General features: G+C 53.8%; 1 protein-coding gene across 1 annotated transcript in view; it reads right to left on the reverse strand.

Annotated features, from left to right (window-relative positions):
• The window catches only part of SHB (SH2 domain containing adaptor protein B), a 131792-nt gene that overhangs the window by 23923 nt on the left and 80135 nt on the right, over positions 1 to 27734 (reverse strand). The window contains exons 3-4 of the mRNA XM_069476605.1: positions 21668 to 21883; positions 5420 to 5591 (exon numbers count right to left, since the gene is read on the reverse strand). Of these exons, the coding sequence (XP_069332706.1) occupies positions 5420 to 5591; positions 21668 to 21883 (388 nt within the window). The remainder of the gene's footprint in view (positions 1 to 5419; positions 5592 to 21667; positions 21884 to 27734) is intronic.

Here is a 27734-nt window from a genome sequence, read left to right on the forward strand (position 1 = left end):
AGGAGGCCAGGGAGGAAGCCACGAAGGGAGAAATCTGGACAGGAGCTTTCCTGGCAGGAGGAGAGTGGCAGAGGCCAAGGCCAGGGGCAGGAGGCTGCCTGGAGTGTTCTAGAACTAGGAGTGAGGCTGCAAGGGGGAGAGGTGGGCTGGGCCAGGGGCCTTTCTCCGTTTGGGCCACACAGAAGCCATCAGAGGGTGCTGGCGGGAGGGCCACGCTCACTCCGACACATGCAGGGAGTGAGCGGTGGGCAGCGAGGCGGGCGGCCGCACCATGCTCCTCGGAAGGAGGCGGCTCTGGCCCCGCGTGGGCACCGACATGGCGGCTCTCGTACACCACGCACACCCCGGTGAGCAGCAGAATCTGAAGGGAGGGGCGCGGTGCAGAGGGCCCGACTACGGCCCCCGGCCACAGGAGGACACGGGAACCTGATTTTCGTGAATGGAAAAGCTGAAGGTAAATTTTAGCAGAAGAGTAAAGATCCTCACTGCCAGCGAGCGGGCATACTCAAAACGCGCTTCTGTCTACAGTTTGGTCTCTGAGGGACGGGGCAGCGGAGGGGAGACACTCGGGGCCAGCAGGAGAGGCAGAGGCGCCAGGCAGTGCGGTGGCCAGAAAGCACCTCGTCCACGGAGGCACAGCCGCGGGTCGGAACCAGGGCCAGCTGCTGGCCTGGCTGTGCCTGGGCCCTCCACGGAGTGAGGGTCACACCAGCCCCTCCTGGGGTTGTGAGGCTGGAACAAGAGGACCCGCAGCAAGGGCTCACGCAGGGCCTGGTGTGGGGCGGATCCCAGCACGTGGCAGCTGGGAGTGGCAGCAGAAGGAGGCTGCCCTTGCAGGCCACAGTGGGTGACATCCCATCTACAATGACTGCAGGCTCCTGCCCGGCCAGAGGCTGCATTTTAAATTTCTAGATGCAAACGGGGACGCTGCCTCCTGGTGCTTGCCCAGGAGTGCCCTGTAAACAGCGCCTCGGAGAGTCCTGCCACTGACACTCTGCTTGGGGGACAAACCCACACTGCCTGCCCTGTGCCCTTCCCGCCATGCACAAGGCAGTGCTCTCAACAGCAGCCGTGGCCATGACAAAATTATAGCCCTAAAACAATCAACTTTAGAGAGTCAAGGACTGGAGAGTAGACGTTGAGTGTCCCATCCAACAGGAATGTGACTGAGTCCCAGGCTGTCCAGAAAGCAGCCCCGGAGCCAGACACCTGGAGGGGAGACCCGCCGAGGGAGGCGGTGGGGGAGGCGGTGGGGGAGGGTGCCGCCTGCGGGCAGCCTTCCCTTCTCGAGTTAGAGAGAAACCCACAAAGAGCAACGTCAAGTGGGGGGTGCATGGGCTGCCACACTGAAACGTTTCCAGAGACACGAAGGCCACGTTATGCTTTAGAAAGGATACGTGGCTGTGACTGGCAGAAACAAAGACAGAGCTGATTTTAGAAATAAGAGTTAACAGATTTGGTAAGATCGTCCTCCGGGAGATTTCACTGTGTAACACACCCCCAGCGAGCTGACAAAAGCGTTTTATTAGGAAAACAAGTTCCAGCCACTTGAAGCTGAGCCGTCCTCGGGGACGGGCCTGGAAGTGGTCTCCGGGGAGGTGCTGCCCGCCGCCTGCCCCTCCCTGAGCGCAGGAGCAAGCCCGGCTCGCAGAGGCAGCGGCAGACGGGCCTCGGGGGCCGCTGGATCGTTAGGGATAATCCCTGGTGGTAAACAGGAGAAGCTTCCCCAGCTGCTCCTCAAAGAGAGAAAGGCAGGCGACTCCGGGTCGAGGATCAAAGGGGAGAAAGGCAAAGGGCACTGGACCAGGGGCGCCAGCCCTGGCCAGCCCGGTGGCAGGAGGCTGTCCACCCGCAGCCAGGCTGGGCTTGGGTGGTCCTGCGGGGCCTGGGGCCAACTGCTGGGCCTGAGCAGGCCTTGCCTGGACTGAAAAGAGAAGCCAGGCAGGGGCCATCTTGGGGCCACGCTGGACCTTGTGGAGCTGGCGGTCAGGTCAGAACCAGGGAGTCAGGGAGGCTCGACCATGGCCGTTCATCCCAGCCAACACCTGTCAGCTCATCTAGTATTTACTCGTGACTCACTGCATACCGATCTCATGGGGCTGATGTGGGGAGAGGGAGAGTCAACACACGGATACAGAAAAGGGTTTCAGATGGAGACAGGTGGCATGTAGGAACACTGGGGTTGCACTAAGGCAGTGACTGGGGCGGGGGAAGATGCTGACTCAGGAATGAATGGTCAGGGGAGGACCCGAAGAGATGACATTTGACCTGAGACCCCGTATCATCATGAGATGGAGCTAATCATGTGGAGGGCCAAAGAAAACATCTCTGCAGGGGAAACAGCAAGTGCAAAGGTCCTGAGGTAGGAAAGCGCTTGGGAGGTTTGCATAGCAGAAAGGTGAGAATGGCCTGAGCACGGTGACCAGGGGTGTGGTACAGGATGAGGGTGGGACAGGAGCAGGGGCCAGTTACCTGAGGCCTTGTGGCCAAGGGGAACAGTCTGATCTCATCCTGAGTAAACTGGACAGGAATAAGAGTCTTAAGAGATATTACATGCTCTGAAAGATCTTACAGAAGACCAGCCAGGCTGCCCTGAGGAGAGGCAGCGGGAGACAAGTTAGGAGGCTGAGCGTGGGTCAGGTGGAAGGTGGCTGCAGAGATGAGGAACGGCTGGATTCTGGTGGTGTTTTGGGGAGGGCTGGCAGGACTTGTGAGCCGTAACTAGCTAGACAGGATGTCGTTTATGGCAATGAGAAGCTGGAGAAACACTCCTAGCATTTCTAGGAGCTCAGGAGCCCGGTTCTGAACACATTATGGCTGAGATGGCTACTCGTCAGCCAAGCGGAGCTGCCAGGAGGGCAGTGGATGGCGGGGGCAGGAGTCCTGGGAGAAGTGTGGGCTGGGGCTGCACACCCGTGAGTCACCGCCAGGACGCCGGGAGAGATGGCCCAGGGAGAGACGACGGCCCAGGGAGAGCCGGCCCAGGGAGAGCCGGCCCAGGGAGAAACAGCCCAGGAACACTTGGAAACAGCCCTGGGAAGTGCAGCCTTCAGGTCAAGCAGAGGTGAAAAGCCAGCGGAGGAGCCAGAGAGGCAGGAGGAACACCAGGAGCAGAGAGTCCCAGAAGGAGGGCACGGCCAACTGTGCTGCATGGAGGACAGAGGGGTCATCCGGGGACCGGGCAGAAGAGGGGAGCTGGCTGTGGCAGGTGACAGAGAAAGGGAGGTGACGGAGAGGGGAGAAGTGCTTATAGCTCTTTGGAAACTTTGTTCCTTCATCTATTCATTGGGCTACCATTACATGCCAGGCACTGTTCTGGGCACAGGGGAGGCAGTGGTGACCTAGACAAGCTCCTGTCCTCATGCTGTTCCCAACAGGGGCAGGACCTGGAGAGGGATGTCAGGCCGAAGCTATCTTATTTACTTGCTTAGGCAAAGCTCATGACTGGAACATGTCTGTTCGCTGATGGTAACGATGTGGGACGGAGGGGGTGCTGGGCTGCCTCCAGGAGGCGGGGGGACACTCCCTGAGCACTGGAGTGGCCTTTCCACCATCCCAGGAGGGAAGGCAGGAGGTAAGGGGTTCCCAAACAGACGTGTGCCTGCTGACCCCCAGCCACCCCGTGCAAGCTGGGGCACCCCCAGTGCCTCGGTCTCTGCCTCCCGCCGCCCCCAGGCCAGGCAGGGGAGAGGTGCAGACTCGAAGGTGCCTCCTGACCTCTGAAGCAGCATCAGGCCAGGTGGGGGATTAGGCTCCACTCGCAGTGAGAATTTACCTAAACACACCTCCTGGGTGATGAGTCAGGGCTCTGGAAGGCCAGGATAATCCTGGGGAGATGAGATGACGGGGGAGGAAAAGCTTGTCATGACTCTGGCTTGGCTGGGGCCCCTGGCGGGTGGGAGCCGGAGAGGAAAGAGAGCCCCACCCCCAGCCGCGGGAATGAGGCTCAGTAGGGGGTGGGCTGGGCCCAGGCAGACCTGGCCACTGAGGGGCAGGACGCTCGCTGAGCAGCGCTAATGCATTTCTGGGTCATACTTTGACTAAAAATGTATAGTTTGATCATAAATAAGCAAAACCTGCCCCCTAACCTGCCTGGCTATGAGGATGATTAACAATACCGGGAAGGACCGCCTCCCCAATGTGCTCCGTGTGGCAGAGCAGGTGTCACGAAGGAGGCTGTGGCCTCCCGAGATGATAGCACATGACATCATTCGGAAGACCCTGCATCCTGCACCGAGCAAGCACTTCCTGTGGTGCTGAGGCCGGACTCCCCGGCCTGGACCAACACAGCACACGACACACACAAGGACTCAAGAACCGAGTCTGGCGTCGGCGACTCTCTTGACCTTATGAAGGCGCCTACTCTGCGCCAGGCGCGTGCTGAGGGGGGGATGAGTGAAGAGGAAAAAGAGGGGAGGTGTGGGGAGAGGGCAGGGTCTGGGTCGCCGGGTGCACTCTGAGCCGTGAAGGCTCTGCACCTCTCTGGGCCCCGATTTTCCCATCTGTGCAATGGGGACGATAACCCCACTTACTGCACATTCGCTTGTTAAGCAGATGTTACACCTGAAGGTACCAGCACCAGGTTCCACACCTGCTTTAGCAAGTCCCTGAAGCAGCTCACTCTGGTCCAGGGATGTGGCACGGTTAGAAACTGAAAAAGCAGTTTGGGGACAATCCACGGAATGAACGGCGGACTAAGGAGAGGGGACTTTATCCTGGAGGCAAAGGGAAGCCACTGACCGTTTCACAGCAGAGCAGGGACCTGTGCACAGTGAGGCCCTGGCAGAGCAGGGAGATGGAAACTGTGGTCGAGGGGACGGGCAGGAAAGGGCCCAGCACGTGCTGGGCGCAGCCAGGAGGGGACGGAGCACAGCACAGACTGGACCACTGACTGCAGGAGAGAAGTCCTGGGCAAAGGCCTGAGAAAGCCCAGATCCACAGCAGAAAGGCCTTGCCCACCTGATACCTAGCAGGTGTGGAGCAAGAGCATCACTGTAGCTAGAAAATTAGTCTAATGCACACTTTGCCTTACACTTAAGGGATAGGATTTCGTTTATACATCACTTTTCCAAGAACTCATTTGCTGCACAGTGAAATGAGAAACTAGGATGTAAAAGTGAGGGGTGGACCACGAAGACGATTCTGCAGTCCCTCCTAGCCATCGAAGGCGAGGGCGGCAGCACAGTGTGGAGAGGACAAGCTCGGGGCTAGGGTCAAAATGCACGTTCTAACCCAGGTCTGCTGCTGACTTGACGGTGGCCTTGACCTCCCATGCGCCTTAGCTTCGCCCCTCTGTGCACGGGGGCGGAGGCAGGGTCAGACTAGAAGGCCTCTGGAGCGCTAACATGCTCTCCGTCTGATTTTTTAAAAGAAGATAAAGAAATGACTAGGAGACCTGGGAGTTCAGATCAGAACTTACATTTGCTTCTCCAGGGGAACGGCAGGGTCCACTCTTTCTCCCAGGATCCCACAGAACTCGGGGCTCCCATGCTTGATGGGCTTGAAGCCCCCTCCAGGAGCACGAAGCTGGCGCCGCCGGTCCCGAGAAGGCGAGGGAGATGACTGCCGCTTCTCGTTGCCGTTAAACTGGGCTGTGGGGCGAGAGAGAAAGTGCTCGGTTACCCAGGGCTCAGTCCGGGGAGTCACCGGTGCCGCCCAGCAGGGCTAACATTCAACCGTTCTGGTTGGCACTGCAAAATCTGCAGGAGGACCAGTTTCAGGCAATGCAAAAACATGGCTCAAAAGATTCTGGCTTCCTAAGACAGGACATTCAGGTGCAGTCAGAGCCGGATGGTGCATTTGAAGGGCTGGCTGAGTCTCTGGAGGCCACGGAGCTCAGCCTCATCTCTGCAACCTCCAGCAAGGGGGGCACGGCACTCCCTTGGGGGGTTCTGCCCACTGCACAGTTTTCAGGCAAGAAAGTTGTTACTCATACTGTGCCAGAAACTTGCCTCCAAGTGGCTCCTGTCCTCCTCCCATCTCACCTAAGGCCCCACTGGCCACACCTGTTGCTCCCTGCTGGGACACCCCCACAGAGCTCCACTTGGGGGCCAGGCTGCATCTCCTAAGTCTGCTCCCCCTCATGCAGATCCCCTGCATGGGCCCAGGCACAGCCTGCCCTGTCCTGGACTCACCCCCCAGGTGAGGCTGGAGCAGCGCACGGCACAGGACAGGCCTGTGGGAGCATCTTGCAGCCCCCTGGACTTGAGGAGGACGCCCCTTGAGAGCAGGACCCTGGAGACACCCCATAGAGAACAGAATATAATGAACTGAAATTGGAGTTGCCAGAGGCTTCCTAGCGACCAGGTGTTCCACCTTGCAAGTCACCTGAGCCTCAGTTTCCTCTGAAAAACAGGGATAACGACAGCACCCACCTCGCGGGGATTCAAGCAGGTGGTACAGAGATCTTAGCAGAGATATTTACTTTTATTATCACATCTGCTCAATGGAGACACGGCACCAGGCACGTCACATAGACTACCAAACTCACGTGACCCGAGTTCCTCTCCTGAGTCTGCCAGGGACTAGCTGTGTGGCTTGGCTAAGTTACTCGACCTCTCTGAGTCTCTATTTCCTACCTCACTGGGATGTGAAGATCAGCTGGGAGGATACAGCCAAGGACCCAGCACGCAGGGAGTGTCGAGCGAACCCGGCCAGGGCCCGCAGCACAGGGTCCTGAAGCTGAATGCAGCTGCACGGACACACGTCCTCAGCTGAGCCACCCAACGGCAGGAACCTCTGCTCTAACCAGCAAGCACGAACACACCGAGCCGTCCTCCAACCCCGGCCAGACGGTCCCGACCACACACAGCATCCAACCCTCGTGTGCATGGAGGGTGATGGGGAGACCCCAGACCGACTGAGGAACGTGGGCAAACCTGTTCTATGTCTCGGCCACTGAGCAATCTCCTCCACCAGGAACTGCGGGGCACTTCCGTCCCTCCAAGACACTCTCCATCAGCCACCACAGAACACAGCAGGTGGGGGGTGGGGGGGGTCCCGTCCAGGGAAGGCCCAGCCACGCGAGACCCACCTGCTCCCACGACTGTGCAGAGCACATGGCCAGCTTGTCCACCCAGTGGTGAGGTCTGACAGGTGGTCAGTCTGTCTACCTGTGACATTCCTGACCACTCATTCAATGCGCCAGGCACAGTTCAAGGCCAGGGAAATAGCGGTGAGCATACAGACAAAAGTCCCCGCCCTGCGGAGCCCAGAGTCCCAGTGCGGAGAGGCAATAAATCAGTCAGTGTATCAACAGCTGGTGACAAGCGCTATAGAAAGAGCATAGCAGGACGGGCCTCTCAAAAGGGCCATCTGAGCAAGAGCTGAAGGAAGTGAGGAACGTCCATGGGAGGGACATTCCAGGCAGAAGGAAGAGCAAGCTCCGGGGCCCTGGGGTGGGACTGTGCCTGGAGCATCAGACAAACAAAACAGTCTGGAGCAACTGAAGCAGGGTCAGGGAGGGGACAGGGCCAGGTCACCCGACGTCCCTGGCCTTGGGAAGGACTCTGGCTTCATCTGAGACACGGGAAGTTGCTCTGCCGTTTTGGTGGAGATGGTTTGCCTGGGCGCTTTTTAAAGGGATTGCTGTGCTGAAGAGAGACGCAGGCAAGGGGCACTTGGGAACACGCTGGGCGTTCCGCTCAGTTTTGCTAGGAACCTAAAACTGCTCTGAGAAATAAAGTTGAGTAATTAAAAGAGAAGGTGAGCAAGAGAGTGCGTGCGCACAGGAGAGCAGGAAGTGACAGTCAGCGGTCGGGCTCCGGCTGCCTTCTGCTGGCAGGGGCGCAAGACTCGCCCACGTACTGCAAGTGGAGCATGACAGATCCACCAAGAGGATCCAGGACGACCACAGGCTTTTGGCCCGAGCACTGGAAGGATGGGGCTGGCATTTGCAGAACAGGAAGACTCACCAAAGACTCCAGTTAAGCTTTGTGAGAGGCAGGACGGAGGCCAAACCCCCACCTAGGCCATGCTGGCTGCATGGAGGGGACAGACGTGCTGAGGGCTCCGGCCCTCCTCTCTGGCCACAGCTCTGTCCTGGGTCCAACCGCACACACAGCAATGACCTCAAGGCCCTCCCAGGCGACAGGCCCTGGGTTGGAGTGAGAGAAAGCCCTTTCCCTTGGCTGACGGGGGAATGGGGGCTTTCACGGCAGTGGGGCAGGTAAAGCCTAGAGCTGGGGCCCTGCCACACACGTCACCACCAGCACCCGCCCCTCCCTGGCCTCCCAGCAGCCTGGACCTCCCCAGGAAAGATGGCCGTCCTCATGGCAGTCAGCCACGGGGTGCCTGTTCTTGGGCAGGGCTTGGGGAAGGAGAGAAAGAGGTGAAGCAGGTGCTGACCTGAGCGCCTACCTCGCACAGCCCTCAGTGGGTGACCTGGGCAGGGGTGAGCCCTGGGGCTGGGGGACAGGTGAGGACCAGGTCATGGAGCCCCTTTCTAAAGAGTTTCGACTTGATCCTACGGATGGGGAGGATCAGAGACCTCTCTGACTCCTGATGGAGGGTGGGTTTGGGGAAAACCCCGGAGGCGGGGACACTAGTCAGGAGAAGGTGATGAAGGGATGTGGATGAGTCCGACAGCACTTGACTACTTGTCGGGGTGAGTCGGGGAAGACTGTGTGATGCCCAGACTCCTGGCCTGGGGGAAGGTGAAGCCCCCGTTGAAACGGACTCAGAGGAGACGGGGTCAGGGAGCGTGGGACCCATGTGCACTTCTTGCATGCCTCCCCGCTGCGAATTTCCAGGTTGTCAGAAACAGGGAGGAGCCAGCAGCAGCTGTTCTGGCCCAGGAAGTTAACGGTGCACTGAGGGGCAGTGGAGCGGCCTGGTGTGGGAAGGGGGCCAGGCTGGAGAGGTGCCAGGCTTAGTTCTGCCACAGGCTCAGGAGAGGGAGGGACCAGATGAATTGTTAAGTCACTTTTAACCTGATATCCTGGGGCTCCACTGGCTAAAATCAGGATTTGGGGATCTCTGCCAAGATAAAAATCCCATAATAGACCCCCTGCCACACAGAAGATTAGCAGAGAGGCATGGCCCACTGTGGGCCGCCGCACCTGCAGTCCCGGCTACTCAGGAGGCTGGGGCAGGGGGACTGCTTGAGGAGTTCCCGGCTGCAGTGTGCCGTGATCACCCCTGTGACTAGCCACAGCACTCCAGCCTGGGCAACACAGCGATACCCGGACGCTAAAAAAAGAGTGGCATGGACCACAGAACACAGATCAGGGAAGGAACCCAACACAACCTAGGAGGCTCTCCCAGACCTGGCTGCCTGTCCAGCCTCGGGTCTCACCACCCTCTGCACCTGAGCGACTCTACTTACTCTCCAGGGTTACCCTTCCAGGAAGCCTCCCACGGCACCCGCATCGCCAGTGTCCTCGTCTGGCTCCCTGGGAGCCCCGAGGGCAGGGGCTGCGCCGTGCCTGCCCCACCCCTCATGCCTAGTGCAGTACCTGCAACGCAACAGGTGCTCAGTGAGTGATTAAATAAAGAAACTTAATGAGCTGCTGTTTTGCTTTACTGGGAAAAATATCGGTTTTCATACCAGATAAATTGGATAAAACTTAATAACGTCCTAGTCAACACTGTAATTCCCCGATGAATTAATTTATACATTTGCTGGCAAGCTTAATAATATAGCCACATATTTTAGAGAGAACAGGTGGTGATGAATGACAAGCTTAATTAGGCAAATCATTGCACCTAAAATACAAATATACGAACTCCGAGTGCTGTGCTTCGGCAGCAAAAGAAAAAATTTTAAGAACAAAAAGCTCTAAACACAACTGCTTTCATTCCTTCTAATTAATCTAGATTAATCTTCTTTCTCTTTAATCTACAATTTAACATGGCAATTCTTTTAATTTAGTGATTTTTCTGCAAAAGATAAAGACACAATCCCTCAAAAGAATATCTGCATTTAGAGAAAAAAATATGCTACCCCTGTGAGTCATTAGAATGACAGAACTAATTAATTCCACCTATAGGCAATTAGAAGTGGGCGCGAGAGTCCTGCAGGAGGGAGAGAGACTCAGAGCCGGGCGGGATGAGGTCCTGGGAGCCCTTCTGACTGGTTCTCATGACGCTTTTCAGAGTCCCGGTGGTGCTGGGAGAGGTGGCCTGGTTAATGTCCTCCAAGGCTGAGCCAGCCACCCTCTACATCACCCCAATATCTTCCCCAAAATTCTGGTCCAGTGACAGGACTCATCCTTTAAGACCCAGCTCAAGCGCCCCCATCTTCAGGGAAGCCGTCCTGGTCCTCCCATCTGGATTGGCCTCCGCAGCTCATGGTCCCCTCTCTGCTTTAAGACACAGTTTATACCAATCAGTCCTGTGGTCACCGCCAATGACAGACAGTGGCATCCAAGGCACCCATGTTAGCGCTAGTCCTAATAACCCTGCCATGTGGCCAGTGGGCAGGGAACGGAGTCCAGAGGAAGGGTGAGGAAGAACTCCTCCAGGGTCTCGAAGCCAAGGAGCAGGGCGAGACTCGAGCCCAGGACCGTGGGTCCGCAGGGCTTCCTTCCCCGCCAGAACACCGAGGGCTGGGCTGGCAGCAGCTGTGCCTCACTCCCCTCCCCTCCCTGCGGCGCACTTTCCACCTCTGGGCCTGAATGACCGCCCTCCTGCTCCATCTGGATGACGACTAGAAGCCTCCAAGATGTGGCACAAATGCCATCCCCTCCACAAAGCTTCCTCCAATCCTACCTGTAGAGAACTAACTTCTCCTTCCTGGCGGCTCACAGCCCTCAGGATTTACTTCTCTTTGTCTTCTCCAGTCTGCTATCTGCCCTTAAACTCACTGCAACACCGTGCACGGAGAAGGTGCTTGAAAATGTTTGCTTACACGAAGGAACTGTGTTCCTTCAGGGCCCACCTCCTTCCTGCCCACTGTTCAGAGAGCAACCTCCAAAACGCCAACAGACTTTCTAAAGCACAGCGCTCCTGGGCTCTCAAACCCTTGCTGGCTCCTCAGTGCCCCACGACAAAAGGCAAACTCACTCTGATGTTCAAGGCCTCAGTGGCTCCAACGCGACCTGTCAGATGCATCTTCCCCTACAGGACCCCTCGGGGTTCCACACCCACCCTTAGGGTCTAGTCACAAAGGATGGGCGGTCCCCAAATCCATCGTCCACCTTTCTGCCTTTACTGTGGCCACACCTACCCTCTAGAATTCCTTTCTTCACTATTTCCGTCTGCAAAAATCCCAGCTATTCTTCAAAGCTCAGCTCCAAAGCTACCTCCTGGGGTAAGTTTTGCCCTAGACCCCCTAGGTGGAATGCCCTTCTCCCCTCCGAGCTCCAGTCCCTTGTGTCCATCACTGCCCCGGCACTGGCTTCTGTAACAGTGAGGTGTGCAGGTAGGTATCTTCTCAGAACTGATGGCAGCCGCAGCCCTCAGCCTTCAGCTTTGGGATTCCAGCCCTGGGTGTGCCTTTCCTTGGGGAGGCGCAGGGAGAGAGGAGCCAACAGTCCGCCAGACCCCCTCTTGTCCTCCCCACTGAGCTGAGTGTGGGCGGTGGCCCCGAGTGAGGCCTTGGGCCCCAGGTAAGACCTGCACTGTTCTCCAAGTTCAGACTGCTGGGCTGCTTGTTGCTGGCCTGAAGTCTACGACCCTCCCAGTTGTCCAGTCAGTACAGGATGGGGTCTCCTTTAAGCAGAGGCAGCGAGGCTTAGAACAATATAACAGGACGCTGTGCACAGACTGACTTCAAGGAGCTCTCGGCTGCCAGAGGCTTCTTGAGCCTCTCAGTGGATGAGCCGGAAATGAACATGAGCCGTGTTTATAAACCACAGGGGGCTGACGGGAGGGGCCTGGAGACTGTTCTGGGCCTGGTGTTTGCTCACGGATGTCCTATTACCCTGAGAAAGCAAGGGTGCACAGGCAGAGTCGAGGCACCCAAGGCCTTCCACTCGGTCCTGGGCAGGATTCCTGCGTATTGCCAAGTGCCAGGCTGGGTGCTGGGGGTGTCTGTGTGGGGAAAGGTGGGCGAGGGTGGGGGCGGAGGGCACAGAGGGGCTGCTGCCCGGGCAGCTGGGAGCCCCCGGGAGGGGGCAAGGAGGGCAGACTGTGCCTTGGTTTGGGAGGTGGGGTGGACTACATGACCCACTATGAAAACACCATAAACTTTTGCAGCAATGCACAAACACCTATAGATGACTGAAATTCTGTTCCCATGACAACAAAGTACTACGTCATCTCACCTGACCCCCATCAACACACAGAGAGACCAGTTATTAGAATTCCCATTTTACAGATGGAGAAGGTGAGGCCCCTTCTTCCCTGCGGTTCAAGAGCAGGCCTCACTCACCCGCCACCCCGCCTGCCTGGTGAGTGTTGGCTCTCCCTCCAGGGAAGCTGTAAGACAACGGTGGCTCAGCAAATGTTTGGTCTGGGTTTCCAGGAACGCCAACAAGAGGCCTCTGTGTTCGCCTCGCAGACACATGCAGGCCTCAGGGCACCGTGCTGACACTCAGCGTGGGAGGTGCCCGGGAACAGAGTCCTCATTGTGAAGGGAGGTAGCTAGCGATTCCCGCAAAACAGGCCGTCGGGAAGGCTGCGAGGCAGGTGCTGGGATGCTGCCTGGGTTCCAGGAATACTGTGCAGCACGTCCAAGCCCAGGATGGGCGGGGAAGGCAGGCCTGGCAGAAGCGGGTGCGCCTTGGTCCTCCAGTTTATGACTCCCCAGAGGAAACACGGACACAACTCCTAGGTGTAAAGACCCCACCCCAAGGGCTGCTGCTTGGCTATGGGAAATCTAAGGATAAAGCCTGACTGAAACGATGAAATAACCCAAACACGGGCCTCCACAACTGCCAAAGCAAGCCATCTTTACCGCCATAACTCACTTCATAGGCAAGGAATGGAGAGCTGCAAAAGGGACTGACTCACCCAAAGTCAACAGCTAGACTTGAACTTGGACTTGAATCCTGGAGGCCCCTAACAAGTTCAGCATAAATCCTGCCCACCGTGTGATGCAGTCTCACAAACAACAAGCAACAACAGTGATGCACCTACTGAGCACTCACCGTGCCCCGACTCCCAGGGCCTAGCACCACCCCGCCTTGCAAACAGGAAACAGACAATGGCCCGGATCACCCCGCTAACAAGTGGCAGCCCAGGGCTTTAAATCCAGACTCCCCCGGCCCCAGCACCTGCGTTCTAAGTCAGACATACCTGGGACCTATTCACGTCTACTGCAGTGTGTCTCTGACACTTTTACCTGCAGGACTTAGTTAGCATCCTAAGGCCTGGGAAAGCGACTTCTCCCCCATCCCGAGGGCCTGTGTGGAGCAGGCTGGGCATCTGCGGAAACCAGCCTCCTCGTCCATGGGACCCAAAGCCCCAGCCCAGCTGTGTATGTTTCCGCTACAGCCCACTGCAGATGGCAGCGGGGAGGTAAGGAGACAGGAGGGGACAAGCCAGGTGCTGGCCACAAACACAGCTCACATGGTGCTCCTGCCGCACACTGGCACACCCGTCCTCCCGCCCCAACATGGCATCTGGACTCACGGCCAACCTTCAGACAGGCAGGGACACACTTTCCGCTTCCCAGTGGGAGTGCAAACCAGAGGGGGCAGCCACAGCAGTCAAGAGCCGCTCAGAAATGCCCTCCCCGGAGGTCTCCTCAGCCTCGTGTGAAGAGGAGACAGGTGGGCAGCACACAAGAGGGACATGAAAACAAACCATCTCCATGCAAGCAGGCCACACGATTATCTGTGTCTTCTAGTGCCTCTAAGAGAACTTGCGGTTGGTTTTCCTGAGACCCGATTTACTCAATAATTTCGCAGCTATCTGAGAGCTCATGATGTGCCAGGCACAGATCGAGCAGGGACCCAGGTGGGAACAAGACAGGCAGGGTCTCTGACTTCATGGAGCTTAAAACTCTCCATCCACATGAAGATCTCTGACCTGCCAGAGAGAGGGGCAAAGATATTCTACCAACTCTTTGGGTTTTTTTCACGCAGGAGACAAAGGCACTCAAAGGAACATGTCTATCGATATAATTAGCACATGAACCAAAGCTATTAGACACGGATGTTTTTCTTTTTTCTTTTTTTTTTTGAGGTTACTAAATGAATTCATTCATATGTCAAATAGAAAAACCAACTGGAAAAACCTGTCCCTCAGTAACATATTAGCCAAAGGAAGCAAGTGATCCCAGTTCTCTCATCGAAACCCCCCCTTTCTGGGCAGACCTGCTGTTCACACGTGTTAAACATTAATTACAACTGTTACTCATTACATAGCAAAAAGCTTTTGGTACAAACACGATTGTTAATTTCCTCGCAGGCCCAAGGCATTCTGGGAAGCTATGCAGGGGACAGGAAGCATCATGGGAGCCCCAGGGTGCCAGTTGTGAGGAGGTGGCAATCGGCTGGGTCAGACAGATGGCGGCCAGGTCTAAGATTCTCTGAGGAACCTCTGCAGAGGCCGGGCCTGTTTATTCTAAGCCAACGAGGACGACGACGAGTCACGGCTCAGCAGGAATCGTGAGTGTGGAGGACGCACATAGTGCTGGCCTTACCAGCTTCGGAGCACCTGTGTTTCACTGGGACAGCGACAAATTATGAGGGCAACATGGAGCAGGTGCATCTGCCACCAGTGTACAAGGGGAAGGGAACGTTCAAACTGACCCTGTCCATACTCAAGATATCCATGCAGTAGTGAAAAGGGCTTTGCAGACAGACTGACCTGAGTTCACTGCTGTGTGACTGCGTGCAAGCTGCTCACCCTCTCTGAGTCTCAGAATTGTCATCTGTGTGATGACAAGGAAGCAACCCTCACCTTGCAGGGCTCCAGGGGGTTAACCCAAGCCAGGTTCATAATTATTGCTCAATAAATGTTAATTTCCTGTCCTACCTCTGTCCCCCATAGGATTATCTTAAATTAGCCAATGGAGCTAGCTCAGACTTGATTCACAGTTGTTTAGGAAACAGACATACCTGGGACCTTTCCCTTTCTCTGCCCTTCAGCCTCACTCGATGAGGCTGTGAAGGTGTCAAAACTCAAGAGGGAGGCTGGCTAACGGGTGAACACCATAGCATTAGCACCCCACAAGTTGATAGTGACAGTAGGTATCTGGTTGGTCTAGAATAAACCAATGTACAGGGTGCAGCAGGAACACAGAGGAGGGGTCCTAACCCAACCTGGGATGAGAGTAGGGAAGAGACTGGTAGTATCAAGGAAGGCTTCCTGGAGGAGGTGACATCTCCACCCTCACCCAACAACTAACACATAGCACATACCCAGTAAGCTCTAGGTTCTCAAAGTGAGGTCCCCAGACTGGCAGCATCAGCTGGGAACTCATTAGAAACGCACATTTTCATGCCTGACGCCTGGACCTACTGCACCAGGCACTCCGGGGTGGGGCCCAGCAATCTGTTTAACACTTCCCCCAGGTGATTCCTCCGCGTGCTCAAGTTTGAGACTGCTCTAGGCACACCGATCCATCCACAAGCCTGTCAGACCCAGAACAGGGAGGGGGCAGAGGGGAGAGAGGCAGCGGGGACCCTCTCACACGCAGGGGACCCGTGGCTCAATCCTCAACAAGGACTGAATAAAGCATAGAAAAAGTGGGTGACTCGTGGTTAGAGCTGCTGCTGGAATGGGGGTTTAGGGCCTCCTACACCAGCCCTGCTTCTCAATGCCAGGCATAGCTGGGAATGAGCTTTGTAAAGGGGTCCTCTGGGGCCACTAAGTACCTTTTTATGTAGTACTGATTTTATATGAAATTAAGTTTCATTTAATATAGCAAGCCCTCCTCGAACACAATAACAATTCTTACATGCATGGCCCTTTAGGGCTTATAAGGTCTTTTTATCCAGATCTTTGCCTTTAATTAGTCATCACAGAGATCCACTGTGATAAGAGCTGTGACAATCCCATTTTACAGATGGGTAAACTAAGGCTCAGGGAGACTGAATAGCCTGCCCGAGGTCCCAAAGCTGGTGAATGGTGGACAGTGTGTGTAAACTTGGGATTGTCTGACTCCTACTGCCCCATTGGTCCTGCCATGTAAGAAATTTCCTAAATTTTCAAGGGCTGAGAAACCCACCAAGGAGCTAGTGGGGAAGACAGCAACTATGCTGTTTGAGTCACACGTCTGTCTGCCGTCTTTGCCAGGAGGCAGACCTGTCGCTGGCTGAGCCCAGGGCACTGCCTGAAAAGTAACTTCACTCTTCAGACAGCGAGTCAGAAACGAAATGACTTTGTTTCTCGAGGTCTGGGGGGTGCCTTTTTCACATCCTCCCCAGCTGTCCGGTTCCTCAAATGAGCACGCAGATTACTTTCTTCTCAGCCACAGTTGCAAATTATTAGACACGACTGTTACTCCAGACACTGGATTAAAAGGAAACGCTGATGCATCCTCCACGTGGGCCTGACTGGCTCTGCCATGAGGTTCTCCAGCAGTTTCCTTCCGCTCTCTGGGCCTCAGTTTCCCCAGAAGGACAAGGGGGAGCGGACTCTACGGCATGTGCCCTCCCCGCTGTGCTGAGCGGCGGCAGAGCATGACCGACCCGCGGGAAGGTGCTGGCCCGTCATCTAGGAGGAACCGCCAGAACCTGGTCTCATACAGAACCCCCGGCTGGAACCACTCCAAGTGGGAACCCACAGCCGAGTACCGCACCGTACAGCAGCAGATGTGGGAGAATTTGGTGCAAGGGAGGTGAGAGGCGCCCTGCCTGGGGATGTGGAACGGTGAGAGCTCCAACCACACTTCCTGCAGCATCTTGGCTAGAGTCACGGCGGCCAGACACCAGCTGGGTCAGGGCAGGGGCTCTGGAGTCGGACCTGGCAGGTTTGCAGCCGGCTCTGCTGCTGACCAGCAGTGGGCCCCCGGCCCTCCTTCTCTTTGCACCTCAGTTTCCTTATCTGTGAAAGGAGGAAACTACCTCCCAGAGGGTGGCGGGGAGGGTTAGAGACAATCCCCTCCAAAAGTGCTCAGCAAATGCTAACAGCGATGCCAGCACTTTCCTGAAGTGATATTCAATAAGCCTCACCCTCTGCAGTAGGGACTACTGGTCTCACTTCCCAGGTGAGGAAACTGAGGCTTGCAGGAAAGTTGAATTCCAGTCCTTGCACTGGCCCTTCGGGGATGTGAAGATACCAAATCTGTGCCACCCCACCCAGGTCTGTTCCTACTGGCTGTCCACACCCTAGCGCCTGGGCCCTCCCTACCCGGCCACTTTCCGCGCAAGCTCCATCTGTCCAAGTCAGAATCTGTGCCACAAAGCCCAGGCGCTAGTCGGACTTGCCACACCAACCTGCACCGCCCCCCCCAGACAGTGTGACATCATCTGAGGCTCCTCGTCCCCTTCCCCACACGAGGCAGGGAGTGCCACACAGGCCTCACCTGGGCCCAGAGCTGCATCTGGCGGGTGGGGAGGGGACACGGCAGAAAGGCCATTTCTAGACCCACCTGCTGGCCTCAAAATTTGTTGCAGTGAAGACCCCTGGGGGTGATTCAAAGCAGGCTGGATGCAGAGTCCAGCCAGGTCTGGAAGGCAGGTGGCTCTGCCAGGTGGGAACGGGGCAGACAGCTTGGTGGCAGCCACCCCACCTCTCTGTGGACAGAGGGGCTGCAGCCTGCTTCATGCAGCCAGTGGTGAAACCTGACCGTGCACCAGTCCTGGGGGCTGGGGTCCGACCAGTGGGTGGGGGTCTGGCTGAGCCCGCAATCGGCTTCCTGGAGGGAGAGCAGGCAGTAGATATCCCGGGCTCTCTGAGCAGCTTCGGGCATTTCTCACCACCAACTCCCCGAATCCTGGATTAAATGCTGGCCACAGAATTCTAAGAGAAAAGATGACTTTTCATTCCCAAGAAGCTGGGACCACCTCATGCCCTGCCATAGCTGCTTTCACGGCAACTGGGAAGTGATAAGCAAGCCTTCCTGCGGCTGCAGCCTGCAGGCCCCAATGGGAAGGGACTGACTTCCACAAGGCTGGCAGAGAAGGGCGACTCCTGTAGAAGGTGCCTAAGAAGTGCCTCTTTCCACGAGCGCAACGCAGGGCAGTGCTCTGCTTCATGGCCGGAGCGAGCTAATCCAGTGGTCTCCCTCTCCCCATCTCTGACCAGCACGCTGGGCGTTTGAAGCACAGACACAGCCCTGGAGCTGACCACAGACCAACAACCCAGGACACACCCTCTGTCATCAGTCCTGCCTTGCTGACGCTTTTGCTTGCATACCCCCCATGCTGGGAAGCTCATTACACACACTCAGGTCTAACTGAGATTCTTACCACTCACCTGGGCCCTCCACCCTTGAACTCCCCTTGTTGGTAAGCCCAGCTCTGCCCTTGGGGGGTCCCCCCTACTCTACACCCTTAGGAAATTGGAAAGTGCTGACCCGATTCCTAGCCCAGGTCGCTTCATCCAGGCTAAACCTGCAGAAGCAGCGAATACAAGAGGTGAAAAAAGAGGGAAATGGTTTTGCCCAGCCAACTTCATCCCACACAGATGGAGGGATGGATCCTGCACCCCAGGCTCCCGGGACCCCCACAGAGCTCCCAAGAACTGAGATAAACTGCATGGGGCATTTTCAACAGGTATTGCGACAAGCATGAGGCCCAGCCAAGCACTGCCCTACTCTCTGACCAATGACTTGCTCAAGCCTGAGTGCATACACTTGCACACTCACCCACACGCACGCACACAACACAGACTCAGGTAGCAATCCTCCCGTCAGGCCTGAGTAGCCACACTTCCAGGTTTACAAATGGGGCCATGACGCCACTTGAGCAATCCATTCGAGCCGCTTCCACCCATCCTCAATATCTGAAATGTGGCCCACCCACCCCTCATTCCATTTTCTTTTTTTTTCCTTTTTATTCTTTTTTATTTCAGCATATTATGGGGGTACAAATGTTTAGGTTACATATATTGGCTTTGCCCCACCCGAGTCAGAGCTTCAAGCGTGTCCATTCCCCAGACGGTGCACACTGCACCCATCCCCGCCTCGCTCGACACCCGATGATTGTTACTACTATATGTGCACTTAAGTGTTGATCAGTTCACACCAATTTGCTGGTGAGTACATGTGGTGCTTACTTTTCCATTCTTGGGATACTTCACTTAATACAGCGGGCTCCAGCTCTATCCAGGATAATACAAGAGGTGTTAGTTACTTCACCATTGTTTTTGTGGCTGAGCAGAACTCCATGGTATACATACACCACATTTTATTAATCCACTCATGTATCGGTGGGCACTTGGGTTGTTTCCACATCTTTGCAACTGTTCTCACTCCACTTTCATTCAAGGGCAGGAAACAGCAAGGGTGCTGTCTGCCAACACTGCACCCGTGAGGCTCTGTCCACAGACACGGGAGCGAAGGCTGGTGCCCACACCCCTCCAGCCCCTAAGTGACACAGCCTCCTCCTCCTGTGCCCCAGGAACCAGAACCGAGCCAAGAACTGCTTGGGAAAAGCACAACCAGCATCTGCTCTGGAGCAAGACACACAAAGGTAACTGTGACTGGAGGAGACACAGACATGGACATGATTTTGCATCTGTCTCCTATCAACAGCCTCAGTCAGACAGATAATGACACCCGTGACGGCAACTGAGTGACACAAAACCAAGGCCAAATGGATACTTGTGGGCTCAGATACTTATTCAGAGATAGTTCTGTGTGAGACATTAGGATCCTTTGTGAGCAACTACACTTACAGAAATACTAAAACCACCTTTGGGCAGAAGTGGGCAAGTTCTGGCCCGAGAGTCCTCTGAAAAGATGACATCCTGTAGGGTAAGTGCTTCTCACCTTCATACAGACACAAATCACCTGGCATGTTGTTAAAATAGATTCTGACTCTGCAGGTCTGGGGTGGGACCTGAGACCCTGCATGTCTACGCAGCTCCCAGGTGAAGCCATGCTGCTGGTCCAGGGACCACACTTTGATCAGCAAGACGCCAGACTAGACTAGAGCATGGAAGGTGACATCTGCCCTTGAGGGACCTGCAGGTGGTCAGACCAGGGAAGGGCGAGGCCCCACAGCTGCCTGGGGTGCTATGTTAGGCCACGGTCCTGCTGTCTGGGAAAGTTGCCAGGTGAGTCCCTTCAGCCCTTTAATCAAACTGGTGTTTGCAAAGAACAAGATCTTGGATGGCACTAGCTCCTCCCACACCTGATCGGAATGCCCAGGGGACAGTTCTTGGATTTCCTTGGGTGAAACACACAGGGGAGACCCGGGGTTACCCAGGGCCTCCAGCCACAGGACTACTCCTGTCTTTGGAGGACTACTCCTGCGTGTGGCCCTCGGCCACCAGGTGCCAGGGATACAGAAAGGTGATGAGACAGGCTGTCCTTGAGGAGCTCACAGCCTGGCAAGCGAGACCAGTACCTCCAGAACTCACTCTGAGGTGCTGTGAGAAATGTTCCGCCAGTGACAGGAAACTCAACAGGCCCAGAGGGTGGCAAGGAAGACCGGGGGACGCATGGCCATGTACCGGGGAGGGCTTGCAGAGACGGCAACGACCGAGCCGGGCCTCAAGGGTGGCACAGATTTTTCCAGGCAAGATAAGGCAGGGAAGAGCATTTTAGGTAGAAAAATGGGATTTTTCACAAGGCACGCTACGTCCAGGGAATGTGAGAAGTATGTGCTGGAATAGCCAGGACGGCAGTTGAGGGGCCCAGGAAGGGGTAGGGCAGGGGCCTCCCTGTTGGGGGCTAGAAAGGGGGGAAGGGTGTAGTTGAGTGTGAAAAAGAGGAGATTTAAGGCAAAGTGAATTTTAAACAAATTAAAAATAAACACTCTTCCTTTACGACCTTCACTGCGGTAAGAAATCAGTCACTTGATGTCTCTTTGTACATGCCTCAACTCTCAGATGCATACACATTTTTTGGCATCTGGCTTTTTACCTCTTAACATTAAACAGAAGGATTTCCCTGTATCGTTATAAACTCGAAACCTTCCTTTTTAGTGGCTGCACAATATTCCCCCACACGGACACACAGGAGCCCACTTCACCGATCCCTACTGCTGGACATTCAAGCTGTTCGCAATTCTTCCTGATTATAAACAATGCCTTTGCTGAATTTCTGATCATAGCTTTGGCACAGATTCTCTGGAGTGGGATCAGAATCACAGGGTGTGAGCACATGTTTATGACTTGTGACACGTGGCCAGACTGCTTTCAATCGGGCCATGGGGGAGGAGTTTTGGTTCAGCGATGAACACCCAGATTCTAGAAGAACAGTCTTGGGGTGGAGAAGAGGGGGGCGCCTGGGTCACTCAAGAGCTCCTGGCCTGGGGGGTGGGAGGGGCTGAGCGGTCAGGCTGTGCCCCTTGCCTATGCCCTGAAAGCCATGCAGGTCTTGCTCAGCCCACAGGCCTGGCGGGATGGCCGGGCGCCACCAGGTCCAACAGGAGCTGGCCTGCGGATTGGTTTTCTCTTAGTCTCTAAGAAAGTTCCTTCTGAAGCCTGGAATCTTGGCTTCAGTGGGCTGGGGCATTATCAGCAGGACCAAGACAGCAGACAGCAAGCACATCTTGCTGTCGCTGACGACTGGGGAGACTGGAAGCCACACCCAGGGTTCCCCTTGGCTCGGCCTCCTTCCCCTCACGTCTCCCAAAGCCGCGGAGTTTGTGCTGAACGCGGGCTGGGACCACTGTACATACTCCCTTCATCCAAAGGGAGCGCAGGGCCGTGGGCTCCTTACCTGCCAGGGCTGGGATGGTGACCCGGTTCCACTCCCACGGCTGGTCGTACTCATCAGCGGGCCTGTCGTCGTCCTGGGGCAGCTTGCTCTCCCGCAGTCGGGGGCTGACCGTGGCCTCCGAGTCCGAGTCGACACTCTGGCCTTCGGGTTCGTAAGGGGTGTCGTATAACTGGATGCCTTTATGCTGGGACCGGACGCTTTCCTGCCTTTGAAATTCTGCAGACAAAAAGGAAGGAAGCAAAGATGTAATGGATGCGCGGCCTGTGCTTCCTCACCTGGCTCCCCGCCAGGGAACACCCTTGAACTCAGAGCTGCCAGGCTGGAGGTGAGGATGACACAGAGACAGGCCCCGTTCTGCGTTTTACCGCCTACTTCCCCCGAAGGCAGCGTCCCTGCTCCCACTGGGCAAGGCAATCTCTCAAAGATCACAGGCTCCTGCACCTAACACCAGTGCCAGAAGGTTCCCAACCCCATCCACTTGTGAATCTCAGTCTTAAAGAGCAGAGCAGGGCCCAGACATGAACACGATGTTCCAGGTGTGTCCTGACACCCGCCCAGAAAATGCAGAGCTCTTGCCCCCTCACCCGACAGAAGAGTGGGGGGTCTTCCCCAGTAGGGAAGTTCTCCATCTTCTCTGAACTTTCAGTCCCCATCTGTGCAAGGAGGAGATTGAGCCCTTCTCCAAGCTCCCAACCAGCTCACATATGCATTTAAAAGAACCAACAAAGAAAGAGCCTCCCCTGGTGGCCCTGAGGCCACCATTTTCTCCCCTACGAAGCCAGGGTGATCCCCTCCTGCCATGTCTGCAGCCCCCAGAGCCTGCCTGTCTTTACCAGGCTGAACACCTAGGGATTTGGGATTTTCACTTCTGAGTAACGAAGGAAAGCCCTAAATCTTCCGAGGAGAACGCCAAGGCCTGGCTCTGGTGTGGGCCAAGGAGTGGCCGCCTGTCCAGATGAGGACCCAGACAGGAGATGTTCATTTCAGCTGCTGCTCATTCCAGGGAGGCCAGTGGTGGCCGGAAAGAGGGATGCTAGGGTGCTAAAGCCAGGTGCTCCCTGGTCAAACAGCGAAACCTGACGTGCTGTTCGATCACGGAGCCTTGTGTGCAAGGCCTGAGCCAGGCTGGCTGGGGGGGCTGCTGTCGGGACACCTGCTGTTCCCAGGGGACACGACAGGTGCCTAAATCACCGTAACGCTTAGGGCAAAGGGGGCTCCGTGCAGGGCCTGGGAGGGGGAGAAGAGAGATGGCATGTGAACTGACAGCTGTGACAAGTGGAGACAGGAGAGGGCCAGTACTCCCTGTGGTAGGACCAGGGCAAGTCAAGGCAACGTGGCTACAAAGAATGTGCTAGGTACCTACTTTATATTTTTACTGTGATAAAACACATGTAATAACATTCACCATTTTAGCCACTGCTGAGTGTACAATTCAGTGGCATTACACACTTCCACACTGCCACCATCCATCTCTAGAATATTTTCATCTTCCCAAACTGCAGCTTTGTTCCCCTGAAAAACTAATGCCCCATTCCTCTCCCCCAGCCCGCACGGCCACCATTCTCCGTGATGTCACTATGACTCTGGCTGCTCTAGGCACATTCTGCAGGTGGAATCATCTGGTGTCTGTCCTTCTGTGACTGGCTGATCTCACTTAGCATAACGTTTTCAAGTTTCTTCCACAGTGTGGCCTGTATCAGAATTTCATTTGCTTGAAAGGTTGAGTAATATTCCATTTTAGTGTGTACACTGGGCAGGGAATGTTCAACAAGTTGTGTGGTTTTTATTCACTGTGTATATTTTCACTGTCCATGCTGGCTGGAGCACTAGGTTGGTCCGTGGAAGTGAGACTTGATGCACGACAGGAGGGCCGTGACAAGGAGCTGTTTGAATGTACCCTTGAGGCTTCCCCCAGGGAAGAGTTCTGATGCCACAAAGAAAGGGCAGAAGCCCACGGAAGTTGTGTGGCTCGCAGAGTAACTGATGAAGCACGATGACACCAGCCCTCCCAAGCTAGAGCAATGCTGTCAGGCTGGGCTTTATGATCCAGCTATGAGGTGACAAAAATCCTAATCCGCACACACACCCTGATAAAACAGAAGCCAAGGACATCGCACTGGTGATCTTTCATGTTACATTAACTTTATGCTAGGACTTCCCAAACTTCATTTAGTCACAGACTTACTTCATGACTTTGGCTGTTTCCACCTAACACCTGGGTTGTTAACAATTTACCAGTTTTATTTATGTTGCCTCACTTTTAGATTAAATAAATTCACTTAAAAAGGGAACTTTGCATCTCCATCCCATAAGCCATTATCCTTTGCCAAAAACAGATGCTGAACACAGAATGCACGAGAACCAACCCAGCTAGGTAGGTCCTCCTGCCTGCTGGGAGGCCGAGCCGGGACTTGCTTTCTCTCTGCCTAAAAGGCAGATCCGCAAGTGTAGGAGAGCACATGGGGAAGCAAGCAGCAAACAGACACTTCCATGGCAAATGACAATAAATTTCTCTCTCTAGAAAAGGAGAGAATAAAAACCTTCTCACTACATCCTACTCGGGACATCTAAAATCACATCTCTTATGAGACCGTGTCCCATATTTTGGCAAAACATGGTTTTTGTTGGGTCCCATGAGTAAACTGGAATCATTTACTGTGCTTGAGGATGATGTTTCCCTTTTTACAGAAGGAGAGAGGGTCAAAGAGAAGGGAAGAGCTACAGAACGATAGGACTTGGTCACTTCAAGGTGAAGACCAACTGTAAAGTACTGTAGACGACTTTGCAAATTACTAAATCTACTGAACTATTTGATCTGCTACATACCGCTTTGCAGGGTCTTCGTCATTTGCATAACTTTCCCCCTGGTTCTTTTATTATTATTTTTTAAATTTTTATTAATATGGGGTCTTGCTATGCTGTCCAGGCTGGTCTCAAACTCCTGAGCTCAAGTAATCCAAGTAGCTGGAATTACAGGCATGAGCCACCGTGCCCAGCTCTTCCCCAGGGGTTGTGAGGAGTCAAGTCTAGCCTCCTGTCTGGGGAATTCTCAGGGCTGAGGACATTGCCCCACTGACCAGGGGAAACCACCCTTCTCTTCATGCTCCTTCCCAAAAGCAGGACCAGCAACCATTACCGTGTACACTACAGTTTACAAAGCACTTTTCATGAGATTTGCTACTGAGTCTAAAGATACCACAAAGCAACCCACAGATGCCCTGCCCATCAGTCCCCAATAATCAGAATGTCTTTGCTCACTCCCGCTCTCACAGACCCCAGCTCCGAATAGATACTCAGTGAATGTGGGCGGGATAAATGAATGAGAACTGACAGCCAGGAACCACTATTTACCCCCAATTCCAGTTAATTTATGAAAGTCCCCGACAGCAGTGATAAAGTATCTGGAACAATATGCCAAATGCATACAGTTTAATATTACACGATATTCAGAAGAGGCACATATTCTACATAAATACCAGCCTAAAAGGAAAACATGTGCAGTGAACAGATCAGCTATTAAATCAGAGGGACTTGCGCGTATACCTCTCATACAGGATTTATTGTTCCGAAAGCATCTGCACCTTACCAAGGCTGGGTTAGTAATGGCTTGCAGTTAGGGCAGGGGAAGTTATAATGGTAACCATGAAAAGAAGCCTCCTGTATTACACGGTGAACTCAAATTTTCATTAAGGCCCCAACAATAGGGAGCAGTTAAGTAAATTATGGCATGTTAACTGGATGGAATATTAAGCAGCCATTAAAATGATAAATCTGAAGATTATGTAGCTACATGGAAAAGCGTGCATGAAATTATGCTAAATTAAAAAGTAAAACACCAGATTGTTTATTCGTTGAGGGCAAAGCGTATAACGCCAGTTCTCTAAACAAGTCCTGGGCAATGTGAACAAGGCCCCAAAGGGAATTCTGCTCCTTGCTTGGGGATTGCTAAATACCGACATCGCACATTTTGCCAGATATCTACAGTCTGATGACAGCAATGTTGTAAGTACAGACACACACAAAGAGCTGGAAACCCAGTACAGGAAGGGAAATAGCTACCGTATAGAGGGGGAAAGATTATTGCATAATTATTTTTGAAAGTTGCTTTAAATAATGAATAAAGACACTGGTAAAGAAAAAATGTAATTAAGACGAGGAACACATGAAAGTAAATAAGATTTTAAGCAGGTTGTGCTGCCAGGAGCTGTGTGTGTGTGTAGGAAGCAGCTGCCTTTCCCTGAGAAAATGCCCATTTAGGCACATCTCCTCCCCAGGAGAAGTTCACCCAGAGCCCACAAAGCTGAGGACCATTGTGCTGGCCAGTTTGCCAGACGCTGCTGTCTCTTGCCTAGAGACTAGGCCTGTCCTACTTAGTAGCCAGGGCAATCCGTGACGGCCCAGAGACTGATCTAACAGGAGAGCTAGGGACCATATGTTTTAAGTCACAAATTATCCAGATATCACCATCTACACATTTATGGAAAATGACCTTTACTATTAGGTGGCAGGCTGTAATTTCATGCCTCTTAGGCAGAGAGCAGAAACATTACATTAACAGGGTGGGGATTTCTGCTGACCTGTGGAGTAGAAAGGTTTGCAAGTAGGACTACATATGGAGACAGAACAGAAAAATAAAGCACCTCCTTTAGAATCAGAGAATGTTGGAACTGGAAGGGATCTTCAGGGTCAGTCTGGGCACATTCCCCGGGAGGCTGGGCAGACGTGCTGCCCACAGGAACGCGGAGAAGGCAAGGGCCGGGGAAGACAGCAGGCGACAACCCTGAGTGGATCTGATGGGGGGTTAGAGGTCCCCAGTCCACCAGCAACAAGCTACACTTTGCTCTAGTCTTCGCCACTCTGTGTCCCCCCTTAAAAAAATAGACTTTGTATTTTAGTACAATTTTGGACTCACAGCAAAATTGAGTGGAAAGTACAAAGATAACCCATATACTCCCCGCGTAGCCTTCCCCATTATCCACATCCCCTGTTAGAGTGACATATTTGTTACAGTTGATGAACATACATGACACGTCACCACCCAAAGTCCACAGTTTACATTGGTGCTCACTCTTGGTGTTGTTCGTTCTACAGGTTTGGACCAATGTGCCTACTTATCGCTCCTTCCCTCCACTCCCTAGCAACAATCGATCTTTTCACTGTCTCCATAGTTTTGGCTTCTCCAGAATGTCATATAGTTGGAATCACATAGTATGTTACCTTTTCAGACTGGCTTCTTTCTCTAAGTAATATGCATTTCAGTTTCCTCCATATCTTTTCATGGCTTGACAGCTCGTTTCTATTTAGTGCTCAGTAATATTCCATTGTCTGGATGCACCACAGTTTATTCATTCACCTACTAAAGGACCTCTTGGTTGTTTCCAAGTATGAGAAATTGTGAATAAAGCTGCTATAGATAACTGTGTGTAGAATGTTGTGTGAACATAAGTTGTCAACTCCTTTCAGTAAATATCAGGCCATATGACTGCTGGATCATATGATAAGAGTATGTTTAGTTTTTTTAAGAAACTTCCAAACTGTATTCCAAAGTGACTGTACCATTTTGCATTCCCACCAACAATGAATGAGAGTTCCTGTTGTGTGACCCCCTTTTTTCACTTTGGCTGCCAGGGAGCTCAGTGTTAATTTTGATCCTTAACCTCAGGATCTATCTTAGCTTACATAATAGGTAGATTCACTCGCTCTTTCTTATACATACATTTTGACTTCCATTATAACAGCCTTGTTATATACAGCCATTCCATGGTGATATTGAGAGTTCAGTTCCAGATCACTATAATAAAGTGAATATCACAATAGAGTCACACAAATTTTTTGGTTTCCCTGTGCATATAAAAGTTATGTTTATACTATACTGTAATATATTAAATGAGAAAAAGCACTGTCTTAAAAAACAATGTACATGCCTTAATTAAAAATACTTCATTGCTAAAAAATGCTAATGAACATCTTTTGGCTGGTGGAGGGTCTTGCAAGATGTTGATGGCTGCTGACTGCTCAGGGTGGTGGCTGTTGCAGGTTGGGATAGCTGTGGCAATTTCTTAAAATA

The sequence above is a fragment of the Eulemur rufifrons genome, chromosome 7 (genome assembly GCF_041146395.1).
Source record: "Eulemur rufifrons isolate Redbay chromosome 7, OSU_ERuf_1, whole genome shotgun sequence".
Classification (NCBI taxonomy): Eukaryota; Metazoa; Chordata; class Mammalia; order Primates; family Lemuridae; genus Eulemur; species Eulemur rufifrons.